Raw genomic sequence first — 15,643 nt, 5'->3', positions numbered from 1 at the left:
ATTTCAGATTTTATTTATTTCATCACATTCCCAGTATTTGGTAACATTGCCTTTAAATTGTTTAACTTGGGTCAAATGTTTTGGGTAGCCTTCCACTAGCTTCCCACAATAAGTTGGATGAATTTTGTCCCATTCCTCCTGACAGAGCTGGTTAAACTGAATCAGGTTTGTAGGCCTCCTAATTCGCACATGCTTCTTCAGTTCTACTCACAAATTTTCTATGGGATTAAGGTCAGGGCTTTGTGATGGCCACTCCAATACCTTGACTTGATTGTCCTTAAGTCATTTTGCCACAACTTTGGAAGTATGCCTGGGGTCATTGTCCATTTGGAAGACCCATTTGCGACCATGCTTTAACTTCCTTTTTTAATTTATTTTTATTTATTTAATTAGGCAGGTCAGTTAAGAACACATTCTTATTTTCAATGACGGCTTAGGAACAGTGGGTTAACTGTCTGTTCAGGGACAGAACGACAGATTTCTACCTTGTCAGCTCGGGGGTTTGAACTTGCAACCTTCCGGTTACTAGTCCAACACTCAAACCACTAGGCTACCCTGACTTCACCACAAGTACGCACAAGCCTGACACATATCTGCATTCCCAATCGTGAAATCCATAGATTAGGGCCTAATGAATTCATTTCAATTGACTGATTTCCTCATATGAGCTGTAACTCACTAAAATCAATGGAATTGTTTGGGCTGACCCCAATTAGTCGACTGGTCGATTGTTTGATTGTTTGGTCATTAGGGTGTTGGTCGACAAAGATTTGTTTTAGTCAAGCAGTAACAAATATATATTTTTATTTGCGCCCATCTCCGTAAACTAATTCATTGCTGAGGCGTAGACTAAAAGCCAATTCATGCCTGATTCTAAAATGTGGTCGCAGGCTCCATATGGAGGGTGTGCCTCCAGAGGCCAAATCAACCTCTGTACCTCATCGCCATGTGCCTCCCAAATGTTGTAACAATGCGGAGGGCACCGTATAGCTCCGCATTGACATGATTGTTTGACGGCAGGTGGAGGCGGTACATCCTGTAGAAACACAAACTCACTTCCTTGACAACAGCACTGCACTGCTCCGCGAAGCTCAAGAAGTATGAATGCCCTGACTTCTGCTGAGGGCAAATCACCGTAAATGCTGCATGGCCAATGTAGGAGTCGGATTGACCGCGCGCCCAGATGCACAATGCACTTCTCTCTCCAGAATGCACTGTCTCCTACCAATTTGTGCACATTCACTGTTTCATAACTTAATTGTGTGAATTGCTTGTGTTTGTTTGTTTGTGTAAAACAATTTCCCATGACATATATCGCTAGTAGTACATTTACCATTAATTCTTATAATTTTTAATGTACAATGTTTGTTACTTTGGTTATGGTTATTTATTTTAATACATTCAATATGATTATTCCAGTCTTCCTGTTCTCATTGTCTGAGTGCACACATTGTTTGCAGAGTGCACAGCCTATAATACAGTTGTGGAAAACACGTTTTTGTTTATTTAATTCCATTTAAGAGTTCTGTCAATTTAGTCATTGTCTTTTAGTTTGGAGCGCTCCTGTCAATGTTGAGTAAGGACACGCATGCATAGAAGTAGACCTATAGGCTTCCTGGACTGCGTGCAAATGTAGGCATATACATGTGTTCATTTGGGAATCTGATAGTATGTCTGATTGGCTTAACACACCACCACTAATGATCTGTGGAGCTTCTCAAAGTAATTTTTTCTTCACCCCAAACAGCAACATTCATTGAGAATTATAATAGTTCCTCAATGTATTTGAAAAATTGTTCCAGCTCTCCCTTTCGATAACCACAGCATTAAAATGGAAACATGTCATGCTCTGATCCAGTGGACACGTCATAAAATAAGCTTCTTATCAGTGCTAGACTTGGATTGAAATAGGTTCCGGTGCTAGTACTGTTTATATGTAGGTGCAGGAGCTCCACAATACTTTTGAACTAATATTCTATCAGAGGAACAGGAGCTCAAGCAGTAGAACATTGCCGGTAGTCAGCTCCGGTGAGCTCCTGCCCAAGCCAAGCACTGCTTCTTATCCCATTGCGCAAATTGCCTACAACTGTGTCTGTCCCGAGCTCACTGGTGCAGGAATCTCTGAGGGTCCAGAATATTTCATACATTGTTGCATGTTTTGATTAACCACATGACAATGATTTTGAGATATGAAGAGTTATTATGAATTAAATTAAACTGTTTCAAGAAAATGTGCATATGAAAACCATAACTGGCACGCAGATCAGTAGAAATGGTAAGATAAGGGGCCTCCCGTGTGGCACAGTGGTGTTCTATCCCAGACTGTGTCACAGCTGGCTGTGACCGGGAGACCCTTGATGCGGCGCACAATTGGCCCAGTGTTGTCCGGGTTAGGGGAAGGTTTAGTCGGCTGTGATTTCCTTGTCCCATCGCGCACTAGCGACTCCTTGTGGTGGGCCGGTCGCCTGCAAGCTGACTTCGGTCACCAGCTGGACAGTGTTTCCTCCGGATTAAGCAAGCAGAGTGTCGAGAAGCAGTGTGGCTTGGCAGGGTCATGTTTCGGAGGACGCATGGCTCTCGACCTCGCCTCTCCCGAGTACGTAAGGGAAATTTCAGTGATTGGACAAGACTAACTACAATTAGAGAAAAAAAGGGGCAAAAGTACAATACATTTTTTTAAATAAATGGTAAGATAAATTGCCATTCCAAATGAGAAAGGCTACGAACTCTTCAGATAGCCTATTACCAGAAACTTCAGGGGATTAATGGCAGAATCTGCGAAAGCCAGCACGAGAGGGAGGAGATGAGTTGGTCAGGTTAAGGTTACTTTTTAAATACATTTTTTATGGTTATCTAGATCTTTGGCACCTTCATGAGGCATCAAACTGTAAGCTTAAAGCATCAGACAAGGTCAATGCATTTAGTTAATTTTATTCAAACAGAGGGTGTGTCTATATATGGAAAAATACACGTTTAAAAATGTTGAGTAATAGATTGCTCGAAAGAACAGACAGCTTTTGGTCACCAAAATGTTTGTTTTTTGTTGGGACAGAAACAATTGACAATCAGCATTAGTATATTTTCAAAATTAATGTTTATCTGTTTCAATATTCCTACATGAATATAAAACAAAAGTTATTGAAATCAAAATACTACTCATATTACGCATAATATCCTTTGTAGCACCTATAGAGTCTTAAAGCAGGCTGGGTAAATATGCCAACTTTGATAATAATTTTTCAATTATGCTTTTAGATACAAATGTCCAATATATGTAAACAATCCTTCCTCTGAAGGACTCTTCTATTCATTACATTTCGTGAAAATCTCAAAATCTGGTTCAATTTTTTGTTTAGGTTTCGTGAGGACCCACTGGGCACACACTGGTTGAATCAACATTGTTTCCACGACATTTCATTGAAATTACATTGAACCAACATGGAATAGAAGTTGAATTGACGTCTGTTCCCAGTTGGGAATCACTCATGAAATGCTGCTTTCCATTCTACCGACCTAGCCAATGTAATTTCCCAATCAATTCAGCTGTCATACTGTAGGTTAGCGGTACATGGTTAGTGATTCTCTGATCAAAAGTATTTTATGATATGTATTTTCATTTACTTGTATTACTTTGAATGAGCACTGAAATATCCAGTATATTTAAATATATATGCTTTTTTAAAGATGCATACGGACATTCTGAAGGATGTATTCAAACTCAGTCCCAACCGTTCCACTTCACTTTTTAGTTTTTTTTTGTGGTGTCTAACTAATGAACTGACGCAAAGTGTGTCACAGCAAATGTTTATTACCCCCAAAAAGTCTGATTCACTTCAAACTGATCTTCCCACACAGACAGTCTTTTTCACTGTATGGCTCTCACAGTTTCCCTCTCCATATGTTATTTTCTGTGATCTCAACCCATTTAACCTGGCTATGCTTCATGGGGTCCCAATTTACTATCCCTCCCTGAACAGAAAGTTAAAAAAAAAACCTGTGACCTTCTGTGTTTGTATCGCCATATTGTTTTCTCTGATCTGTATGGTTGTAGGCAACTATATGTGTGTTTATACATTCATTACGTAAATCCGTTCATATGCACATGGTCTTCGAGCTCCAGTATTCCCTGTGGCTGCCGCACAGGGAACGACCTGAATGCTGATGCAAACACAACACATTCTGAGGCCCTCTGGTTGGATATCATATGGAAATGGGTTGGGCCCCATCAAAACAAAAAGATCACTATGGATTCTCTCTGAAAATGCTGCATGTCAGGCAAGCGGAGGGGGATATGCTTCCATTACCTTGTCATTCACAATGCTCTTCCCATCCCAGGCCCAGCCGCGCTTTGTGAAGTAGTTGACGGTGGCAAACTCAATGAGGGCGGAGAAGACAAAGGCGTAGCAGACAGCGATGAACCAGTCCATGGCCGTGGCGTATGCCACCTTGGGGAGGGAGTTACGAGCACTTATACTCAGGGTGGTCATTGTCAGCACAGTGGTTACACCTAGGGGAACAGCAAACAGTTTCAGTGTGGTCAGTTTCCTTAGATTATAAGTCAAACATTTTAAGTACCTTTTCTACAGATACCATGTACAGCCAAGTAATTACATTCTGGTTAGCAAAGAAGAGTAGGTGTATAGTAAAAACTATTTTATGTAACATCTTGTACAAAAGGCTGTGGAGAAATAGTAGTTATCATAGTGCTGTAGAATAGATCGAAATTCATCATATCAGAGCTGTAGCTCCGCACACCTGTGAAGTGGAGCAGAGCATGCTGGGCGATCTCCAGCTCCTGTGTTTTCCTCACAATTTAGCCAGTGTGCGTCCTGACTGATATGTAAATGTAGGTACATATTTGAGTCGCAACAAAATTGAATATAATCTTGCAGATAGGGTTCCCGAATGACAGAATTTGTGACCTGTTTCAGGAAACTAGGCGTATGTCGTGGGTCACTGCTTCACAGGAGAACCGTTTGAACGTAAACTTTTATTTTTTATCAAAATGCGTTTTTTTTCCAAAATGCCTTCTCGAACATGTGAACTTTCATGTGCCTTTATAACAAACGTGTATCACTATACTGAGAGCTTTTCCATTTCTAAAAAGACACATTTGGGCGTTTTTGGAGCATTAATTCAAGCTTTTTCAGAGCCCCCTTACTGCCCAACGAGGATGAAAAATTGAATCGGTGGTTGGGGTAAGTTAATCAAAAACAAGTGAAATCGCAAAATAAAGTGTCTGGATGCCATTTACATCAAACATGAAGTAAAAACATTGTTTCTGCAAATAAGAGATGAGCCTGTATTTACTCAAATTGTATTTTTAGAACTAAGGTTGAGAAGAAACGCTTGAATTTCTTTAACCAATTTTTTTTCTTATCTGCAGAAAAACATGAATTCGCTGCCCACTTCGCCGAGGGTATACTATCTGTGGCACTGAAATATGAGGAGGCTTAAAGGGACACAGAGAATAATAAACCAACCAACTCCCCCTTTTCAGAGCAAACCCAATCCTATATAGAAATGTCCTGATCCTTTAAAGCTGGTTACACAACCATGTCCCATTCTACCGTGAACACATCAGGATGGTTGTTGGCGGTGCTACCTACACACTAACATACAGTACTAACACCCTCAAAAGTGTATGCCAGGCAGGCACAGCCTCCCTTCAGTATTACCAAACTAGTTTTACCAAACTAGAAGCCTGGAACAGACATTCCACCATAAACAGGATTTTTTTTAAAAGGTTACTTGTAAAAGGTAATTATCACAAAACCTAAATTATTTGTATGTATAATTTGTATTAAGCAGAAAACATGATACCTATCATACAGTAACTGCTAAAATGAACCTATTTTTTTCACTTGTTGGAGTTATGTGGCCTTTAGAGTCATATATCTCCAGAGTACATTTTTAATTGCCATCTTCAGTCAAAAGTTGCTTGCTGTTTGCATGATTCATTCAGAAAGGTTATTCACACCAGAAGTTGCTGACTTTATTGTGTAAGGTGCTTATTCTTTATATAATATATTGTGTTTAGCATGTGTGAATGGTAATCATCTCTGCAGTGATATGAATGTGCTGTACATGTTTTCAAATGACCAAATAAAATCTGTCCATCAATGTCTGCCCAGGTGTACAGAGCATATTTCTGCAGTCTATGTAGCCCACGGGGGAATATTAACCCAATGAGGCCCCACCGTTGCGCCAGCGTGATTTAGGACTTCTAACCATTCTAAACATTGTATTTGAGCTACACTCACCATTGGATTTGTCTTTTTCATCTGATTAACGTGGAGCTGAACTTGAGCGGTGTTTGTGAGACGAGGGCGGATCCCGAAGGGGCTGGGTCTTTTTTTTTTTTTTTTTTTACAAAATCGTCTGTAGCATCAGAATGGTTTGAGCTTCAAACTATTGAAAGCTAAAACTCTCAGGAACACCCACGTGTAACATGTTTTACTCTATGAAGCTCACAAGCTACACGAGTCATTAGAAGGTCAGGTGTTTTTCTACATAGACGATCATAAGAAATCCCGGGATAAAGTGTCTATACTACTGTAATAAATTCACATAGTTGCTGTCACAAACTCCACACAGTTGTCACTGACAAGTTGAATATTAATTTCTCACTGATCAAACCATTTCTGTACATAGAGAATTCCTATTTTATTAATTTTAATCAGGTTTTTTGCTTTGGCAGGCCTTATTTTGTTTTATTGACATTTGTCAATAAAACTCATGAATGCAACTGTTTATGTCAAATTGTTTTGTGTTCTACCTGTATCCCTGGTTGTCCTGAAAAGAAAATGCCTATTTTTGCTGGGGTCTGGCATTGGCTACCAAACAACCCCCTGCTTTTCGTAAACAGGCTGAGTTCTGATCACACTATTAAGCTAGCCATCCACTTGGCCCCTAGCACTAAAATTCAATTACCTTGCTATGGCAGAACAAACACTCACTTGGCTTTTCAGGCTGTCGTACAGGATTGGAACAAGTGTTGCTCATTCATTACACAGTAATACAAACAGCTATACCGCAGAGTGGGTCGGAAAACAGGCAAACGGACACACAGGGCACATCTTCAAGGCTCCCGGCACCACAGAGCAACACTGAACTGCAATTAGGCGGTCTGCATGACATGATAACTTGCCACTACTCTGTCACCAATGCAGGACCAAGCCAAAATAAGACAGGGAGGAGGAGAGAAAGAGATATAGTGAGTAGTGTGAGACAGGGTAAGAAGAGGACCAATGCTTGGGTAAGTAAAAAAAAAATGGTGGGAGAAAGCAGGAGAGATATGGATAGAGCAAAAGGGGTACACACAAATCCTCTCAAACATATCTACCTTTGACATCAAAGCAGGATAGGTGGCCCCATACTCACCAAACACAGTCCTAGCTGGCACGGACTCTCTGTTCAGCCAGAAGGACACTTGGGAGAGGATGACAGTCATGATGCATGGTAGATAGGTCTGTATCACAAAGTAACCAATCTTTCGCTTCAAATGGAAATGTGCCATCATGACAGTGTATTCGCCTGTAGAGAGAAAAGAGTGCTTTATTAACTTACACTGCCCAAACTAGAGTACTACTCTTTAAAGGGTAACCATATTAATTCACGTACAATTATACATATATTTTTCACCAGTTCACATTTATCACTATGCGAATTCATAATAAATGTGGATGTGGATACTTTGGGTTTGATATGCAATGTTAGACAAATGGTGTGCTTTTCAAATTTCAAACAAGGCCAATTGAATTAAGCATTGCACATGGTGACTGTATAACCGCATCTGAAAACTAAAGCGCATCCAAGGACATTAAATAATGCCAATGACGCAACAGCATGCACGACTTGTAATGGGAGAATATCTCAAAAAGAACCCAAGATTAGAGATGAGTAGAGAAAGATGTGTGTTACCCATGGCAACAGAACAGAGAAATATATCTCATTTGTTGTGATTCTGCAATAAAGGCCTTGATACTGCCACTTGGCAGAAGGAAAACGTGATTTATGTTTCTGGCTAATCGCAAAATATTTTGTCTCCCTGTTATTCAAGAGCACTTACAGTATTGCCTGCTTTACACCCATTTAGAGGGAGTCTTAATGATTTCCACAACGGTTGGAAAACGTGGGATCATATGGACACTTGACTAAGTGCTTGAGGATCTGGCCTATGCAGGTGATCTCGCTATTCTTGCAAGTTGACATCAGGACTTGCAGGCAAAAACTCTGAAGTTGGCAGACCGCACAAATAGCAGGACTCAACAGCAATATTCAAAAGACAAAAACCATTATGGTGATCACCAAAACCAACATCAATAACCCTGCTGTGGAAGAGGTGGATGAATTCATTTATATTGGGTAAAAGATGACCAAGGATGGCAATTCCATGAGCGACGTGATCACCATGTTAAGACCAGTATGGAGAGCTAAGAACATCAGCCTATCACTCAAAATTTGCATCTTCAAAAGCAATGTCCTCAGAGGTGGATGGAGGTATGTACGTAACACTTCTGCCACGGCCAGGGTTGGCACTGCTAGAGACATGGATCTCACCCTTCACCCCTGGCTGAAGATGAAGACCACAGATTGGGCTGTTGCTCTTCTGCCCAACACCTCCACTTGAGATGCACATTTTCATGAATTCGTTCAAATGTACAAATATTCAGGAAAATAACCTCACACTCAACAAAACTAAGGAGATGATTGTGGACTTCAGGAAACAGCAGAGGGAGCACCCCCCTATCCACATCGATGGGACAGTAGTGGAGAGGGTAGTAAGTTTTGAGTTCCTCGGCATACACATCACGGACAAACTGAATTGGTCCACCCACACAGACAGCATCGTGAAGAAGGTGCAGCAGTGCCTCTTCAACCTCAGGAGGCTGAAGAAATTTGTCTTGTCACCAAAATCACTCACAAACTTCTACAGATACACAATCGAGAGCATCCTGTCGGGCTGGTACGGCAACTGCTCCGCCCACAACCGTAAGGCTCTCCAGAGGGTAGTGAGGTCTGCACAATGCATCACCGGGGGCAAACTACCTGCCCTCCAGGACACCTACATCACTCGATGCCACAGGAAGGCCATAAAGATCATCAAGGACAACAACCACCCGAGCCACTGCCTGTTCACCCCGCTATCATCCAGAAGGCGAGGTCAGTACAGGTGCATCAAAGCAGGGACCGAGAGACTGAAAAACAGCTTCTATCTTAAGGCCATCAGACGGTTAAACAGCCACCACTAACATTGAGTGGCTGCTGCCAACACACTGACTCAACTCCAGCCACTTTAATAATGGGAATTGATGGAAATTAATGTAAAATATATCACTAGCCACTTTAAACAATGCTACTTAATATAATGTTTACATACCCTACATTATTCATCTCATATGTATATGTATATACTGTACTCTATATCATCTACTGCATTTTTATGTAATACATGTAGCCACTTTAAACTATGCCACTTTGTTTATATACCCTACATTATTCATCTCATATGTATATACTGTACTCGATACCATCTACTGCATCTTGCCTATCCCGTTCTGTACCATCACTCATTCATATATATTTATGTACATATTCTTTATCCCTTTACACTTGTGTGTATAAGGTAGTAGTTTTGGAATTGTTAGGTTAGATTACTCGTTGGTTATTACTGCATTGTCGGAACTAGAAGCACAAGCATTTCGCTACACTCGCATTAACATCTGCTAACCATGTGTATGTGACAAATACATTTGATTTGATTTCATTAGACATCTACTTTGAGTTATTTTGTCATTTCCGGTCCACTCATTTGCTTTGGAAAACCCCCCCTGTCCTCTCTGTGACTCAATGTAAAATAAGAATACAACAAAATGAAATGATTTTCTAAAACAATTTAGCTGTTATGTTCGTGGCCCGATGCAAGATGTCCCTCACATTCAAGCCTCAGAGTACAGGTAGTCGTGCCAAACGACCTAGTTTACCGCAACGGTAGACGACACACTGACACGGTACTAATGAATGATTCATTTGAACACAATCAGCAAATATGTAGGGGATAGGAAAACGAAGGGATTCAGTGACGGGGGCTCCTCCGTATTTCACTTGGACAACGCTCTTTGTGGCACTTAAGCCCAGGAATTCAATCTTTTAAGCACTGCACTTTCAGACCAGTGGCATATGACTGAATCATTTAGTTGGGATCGTAGGGCTTTTTCCTTAATGAAAACAGATTAGAAATTCCCATTGAATGTTAAAACATCCAACAGTAATTTTCTCTACATTGTTGGAATGTAGACTTATGGGTAGTAATGGATAGTGGCACTAAACTCGGGAGTGTGTGATGTCTAAGTGAAGGGGAAGAAGAAGAAGAAGAAGAAGAAGAAGAAGAAGAAGAAGGGAAGGGAAGGAAGGAGGAGGAAAAGGAGGGATGACAGAGGAGGAGAATAGATCCACGCTGCATAGAATCAGACTGACCTGGTCATGAAGATCCTCAAGAGTGTTTCAAACATGTAATGACTTTTGTGACGAGAGTGCTCCCGAGAGACGCATGCGGAGACATGCAGAGGGGGGCAGATACTAATCATTGAAGACCACTACATTGGCCACCGTATTGATCCGCTTTGCTGCCAAAGTCATGGTGACAAGACAATCCCATGCCATGCCACATAGCTGGAGCGCATCCCGCATATTTCTGGGTTTCTCTGAGGTTTCTCTCTGCCTTTGTGGTTATAAATAACTATTATTCTGTATTTCCTTGGAGCTTTTGGCATTACTCCAAGCAGCCAACATCTCCCTAGCATATTTTGCTTTTATTTCAATGGTGGAGCACAGTCACGAAATGTAGTGCAATAAGAAAATATATATAATTCCAAGGTGCCTTCTGCTTTCCCTCAGTAATACACATATTTTGTAACACCCCGAAAATCAGATGAATAACTGCATTTCGAAAGGTCACAATGCTCAATATTGACAAACAACCTGTTCGCCATACAACTAAAACGAGCCTGTCTGCCTCTTGGTGGAGTGTATGTGTCACTGTTGAATGCCTCTCCTTACGCTAAGGACTCCCCTCCAACCCCTTTGTTGACAGCTTTTTTTCCCATCTGTTCCTATACAGACTTTTCCTTCCCTTTTTTTTACTGTGTGTTTGTTTCACAGTCCAGAACACAGCATTTCTTCCCCATTTATCGCTCTGGTGCACTTTTGTGAGACAAGGCGCCTCTTGTGTCTTGCGACGGCTCCAAAATAAGACCAGCAGCAGCAGTACAGCTCAGGAATAAGGAGGCGGCCCTCCTTTCAGAACGGCGCTCCCCTGTGTGTCTGAGTGAATGGCAGCTCCTACAGCTCTGCTTCTGCTTCCTCTCAAACCGACAGAGTAGACCAGGAGTGTTCCCCTCTCGTAGGAGGCTGCGCACCTGTGTCTCCGAAGCCTTTGTAGTCCGATTGGTCCAAAGTAAAGTGGAGAGTCTCTTGTTTCAACAGTCAAAGCGGAATCGGCTGTTGTTTTGTGCAGCTGGTTCCCTAGTCAGACTAGTCGCAGCTCTTACAAATAAGCTCATCAGACATGAGAGGACTGTTTCAGTATGATAGGACAGGGACTGAACAGTCTTTCAGCCTCTGTTATCCACAGGCTGGGTCAATTAATAGTGTTTCGAAACCTGGGTTTCTAGTACTCTTGGGGAGACTTGGCCTATCCACAGTGGAGTCTTTGTAGGATTTCATAAGAATCTAGGCCTAGTCCTTGGTTGCAAAAGAGGGGGTTCTTTGCGATGAGTGAGATGTAATTGGGGGATTTCGTAACCAAAACGGGTTGAGAACCACTGAACAATCATATGCAGTCAGCAGTGACAAGCACTAAACATTGGCCAACTACAAAGGGATGTTGAATAAATTCCTATACATGCCCACTGTCCTTCACATATACTCTGATTTTGTTTCATTTCACTTTGTGGCATTTGGTGGCAGCGATGTGATCCAGGCCTGCAGGGGGAGCATGTGCTTATCTAATTGAGTGAAAAACCAAGTGAAATACAGTTTTTCTTTTTTTCTCTCGCTTTGGTAGTCTTTTCACAAGTGTGGTAAAATGTCACAACTCAGTACAAAACTCAAAACAGATTATCAAAAAGGCAATTCAAAAAAAACGTTAAGCACATTTCAAATCACGAAGTACAACACACAAAATCACACAGAAACTTTTCAGCAAACCTAATCAGTGTTTCGTCTAGAAATACCTTTCATATAAAGTAATTGCCTTTCACAATGCAATTCTCACAATACTTTTTATATGATTCTCTTGTCATTTGTTTAAATACATTTGACCATCACTTAATCCATCTGCGCTTAATGGTTAATCACTTAACCTTTTGGTAAACCTATAGATTTTAAACTGTTTTGTCTACTATATATGGATTTTGAGAACATACATAAAATATTTGTTTGTAAAGTATTAACATCTAAATGACATGTATGATACATGATAACCATACCCAATGACTACTCATTATCACTAATTGATTTATAGTGGTAAACACAATTGGTCACCATATACACACGGTGTGTGTACACTTGCAATTTCTTTCAACATGGAGCAGGATAGACAGCAAAGCAGAAGAAGAAATCAAAGAGCTTGTGGAAAAGCGGCCCGTCAGAGGTGGGCATAGGTCCCATCAAAGGGGTCAAAGACATGGTCATGGGCCCTGTCAAAGAAGTCAAAGAGGTGGGCATGGACCCCATCAAAGGGGTCAAAGACATGGGCATGGGCCCTGTCAAAGAGGTCAAAGACATGGGCATGGGCCCTGTCAAAGAGGTCAAAGAGGTGGGCATGGACCCCATCAAAGGGGTCAAAGACATGGGCATGGGCCCTGTCAAAGAGGTCAAAGAGGTGGGCATGGACCCCATCAAAGAGGTCAAAGAGGTGGGCATGGGCACCGTCAAAGAGGTAGACATCAGAGAGAGCGAGGCAGAGGACAGGTAACTGTTGTGTCTAATGAAGTCCAGGCCATTGTCGTTGACCATGTTGTAAACAGAGACCTTACCACGGCAAAGGCTGCCAGATTAGTTCACCCCAATCTGAAAAGATCGACCGTCAATTTGATTATGAGAACATTTCGTCTGCAGGATATGTACTATGGTTTACCATGACATTTACAGTAAATGACATATTGTAATGCATGTAAATTCATAAAACATACTACATTATTCTTACAGTATGATCTATTGACAGTATACTCTGTTCTACCATCAGAATTGACAGAAGACCTCATAGTGGTGGCTGTGGCCGTGTGCTGACTCACCAGCAGGAGTGGGCAGTGGTGGAAATAGTGAGGGGTCTGAAATAGAGCAGGCCATTGAGGAGAATGATGACACCTTTGCCAATGTGGCATCCATCAGCCCACCAACAATCGCCCGCCTTTTGAAGAGGCACCAGGTGTCTATGAAACACATTTACCTGGTGCCTTTTGAGAGAAACAACGACTGGGTGAAACAACTGCGGGCCGTGTATGTTCAGGTACAGCACTATATACCATATTACTGTTACTATTAATGCACAAGCTACTTCACAATATCATATTGGAACTATCCTGTAAAAATAACTAACCAAAATATATTTTTAGAGGGTGATGGTGCTTGACGCTGCTATGAACCATCACAAGTATATCTTTGTTGATGAAGCGGGCTTCAACCTGCCCAAAACTCGACGCCGTGGGTGGAACCTCATCGTCCAACGAGCGATCATCCAAGTGCCTGGACAACGTGGGGGAAACATCTCCATGGGCGACGCTATCTCTGAAGATGGTGTGGTAGGACGTAGGCCATTACTTGGATTCTACAACGCTGAACAACTCATTGTGTTTCTCAATTGAATTAAGCAGGTCTGTCACGGTGAAGTGGTCACCTATGTCATTGTCTGGGACAATGTCGAGTTCCAACATGCAGAGGTGGTTCAGGCATGGTTTCGGGCCCATCCCCAATTCCCCGATTCGTGACCCTATACCTGCCCCCATACTCTCATTTGTTTTCAGCATGGTGGAAGGTGTATGAAAGCCATCCCCATGAGTGTGCCACCCTCCTTCTGGCCATGGATCAGTGCAGACCAATGTCAAGCTTGGATTCGCCATGCCAAATTTTTTTTTCCCATGGTGCATGAACAATGAGAACATTCATTGTGATGTGGATAAGAATTTATGGCCAAATGTTTAAGACAGGCTTGATGCAAATGAATGTGTGCTAAACATTATGTTTAATTTTGACATTTCTTATTTCATTTCTTATTTTTTGCATGAATTAGGATGTCTTCATTGATCACACCTTTGATTACACATTGGATAGATATTATGGGAAATATAGATATTCTGTAAATTTGTTGGGTAATTTAAGTGTATGTGAAAACAATGAAATCTACTGGAATTTACAGTACTGTAGCATATTACTTTCGACACTTCTAAGGATGATTTCAAACACGTTCTATCTTGCATTGTTTGCTATTGGATAAACGTATAAATTGAATAGATATCATTATGCTGTGTTTAGTGGATTAAACCAATACTCTTATTACATTTCACAATTAACTTGTATTTTGAAACAATGGTTGTGTGGTGATGTTTACAATCCAAATGAATGCGCAATGACAGGTTTCGAATGAAAGGCTGGCTGCGTCACACGCGAGTTGGAGTTTTGTAACTAAGAGTTGTGAAAATGTACCACATACTTGTGGAAATAGTACCAAAATGACTAAAATAAAGGTAATATCCTGAGTTTACCTGTGCTGGACTTGATGGTTTCTTGGCCCACTGTTTGGCCGAGCAGGTCGTACTGGTTCAAACGGGAGCTCTCGCCTTCCACCACCACAGAGTCGGCGGGCTTACTGGTCCAGACGTAAGTCACCTCTGACATCGTATAGGCATCTAAGACCACAGAGAGAGTAAGGGTAACAGCATCAGTGTGGCATTTGAAAATAGGGCAGTGGTTCATTGTCATTTCAGAAAAAGCTACTCTAGATGCTTAGCTCAATGACTGTTGTACATTTTGTTTGGCAACTGAAAGAAAATGACTATTGACTTAAGAAATAAACACCTAGTATAAATTACATAGGATCCAAATGACACCATAGTCGTGTGTATACATACAGTACCAGTCAAAGGTTTAGACACCTGCTCATTCAAGAGTGTGCAAAGCTGTCATTAAGGCAAAGGGTTGCTACTTTAAATAATCTCAAATCTATTTTGATTTGTTTAACACTTTTTTGTTTACAACATGATTCCATATGTGTTATTTCACAGTTTTGATATCTCCACTATTATTCTACAATGCAGAAAATAGTAAATATATAGAAAAACCCCTGAATAGGTAGGTGTGTCCAAACTTTTGATAGGTACTGTGTATACTGAGTATACAAAACATTAAGAACACCTGCTCTTTCCATGACATAGACTGACCAGGTAAAAGCTATGATCCCTTACTGATGTCACTTGTTAAATCCACTTCAGTCAGTGTAGGTGAAGAGACAGATTAAAAAAGGACTTGAGACAATTGAGACATGGATCGTGTATGTGTGCCATTCCGAGCATGAACAGGCAAGACAAAATATTTAAATGCCTTTGAACAGGGTATGGTAGTAGGTTTCAAGGTTCTGGTTTGT

At 41.1% G+C, this 15,643-nt stretch overlaps 1 protein-coding gene across 1 annotated transcript in view; it reads right to left on the bottom strand.

Moving 5' to 3' along the window:
• The window catches only part of LOC135545956 (gamma-aminobutyric acid receptor subunit alpha-2-like), a 51,525-nt gene that overhangs the window by 13,293 nt on the left and 22,589 nt on the right, over positions 1-15,643 (bottom strand). Inside the window, exons 7-9 of the mRNA XM_064973966.1 lie at positions 14,766-14,909; positions 7,384-7,536; positions 4,305-4,507 (exon numbers count right to left, since the gene is read on the bottom strand). Of these exons, the coding sequence (XP_064830038.1) occupies positions 4,305-4,507; positions 7,384-7,536; positions 14,766-14,909 (500 nt within the window). The remainder of the gene's footprint in view (positions 1-4,304; positions 4,508-7,383; positions 7,537-14,765; positions 14,910-15,643) is intronic.

This window comes from Oncorhynchus masou, chromosome 9, assembly GCF_036934945.1.
Source record: "Oncorhynchus masou masou isolate Uvic2021 chromosome 9, UVic_Omas_1.1, whole genome shotgun sequence".
Taxonomy (NCBI): Eukaryota; Metazoa; Chordata; class Actinopteri; order Salmoniformes; family Salmonidae; genus Oncorhynchus; species Oncorhynchus masou.
Note: the sequence above shows the minus strand (reverse complement) of the source record. Positions and strands in the feature narration are given on the sequence as shown.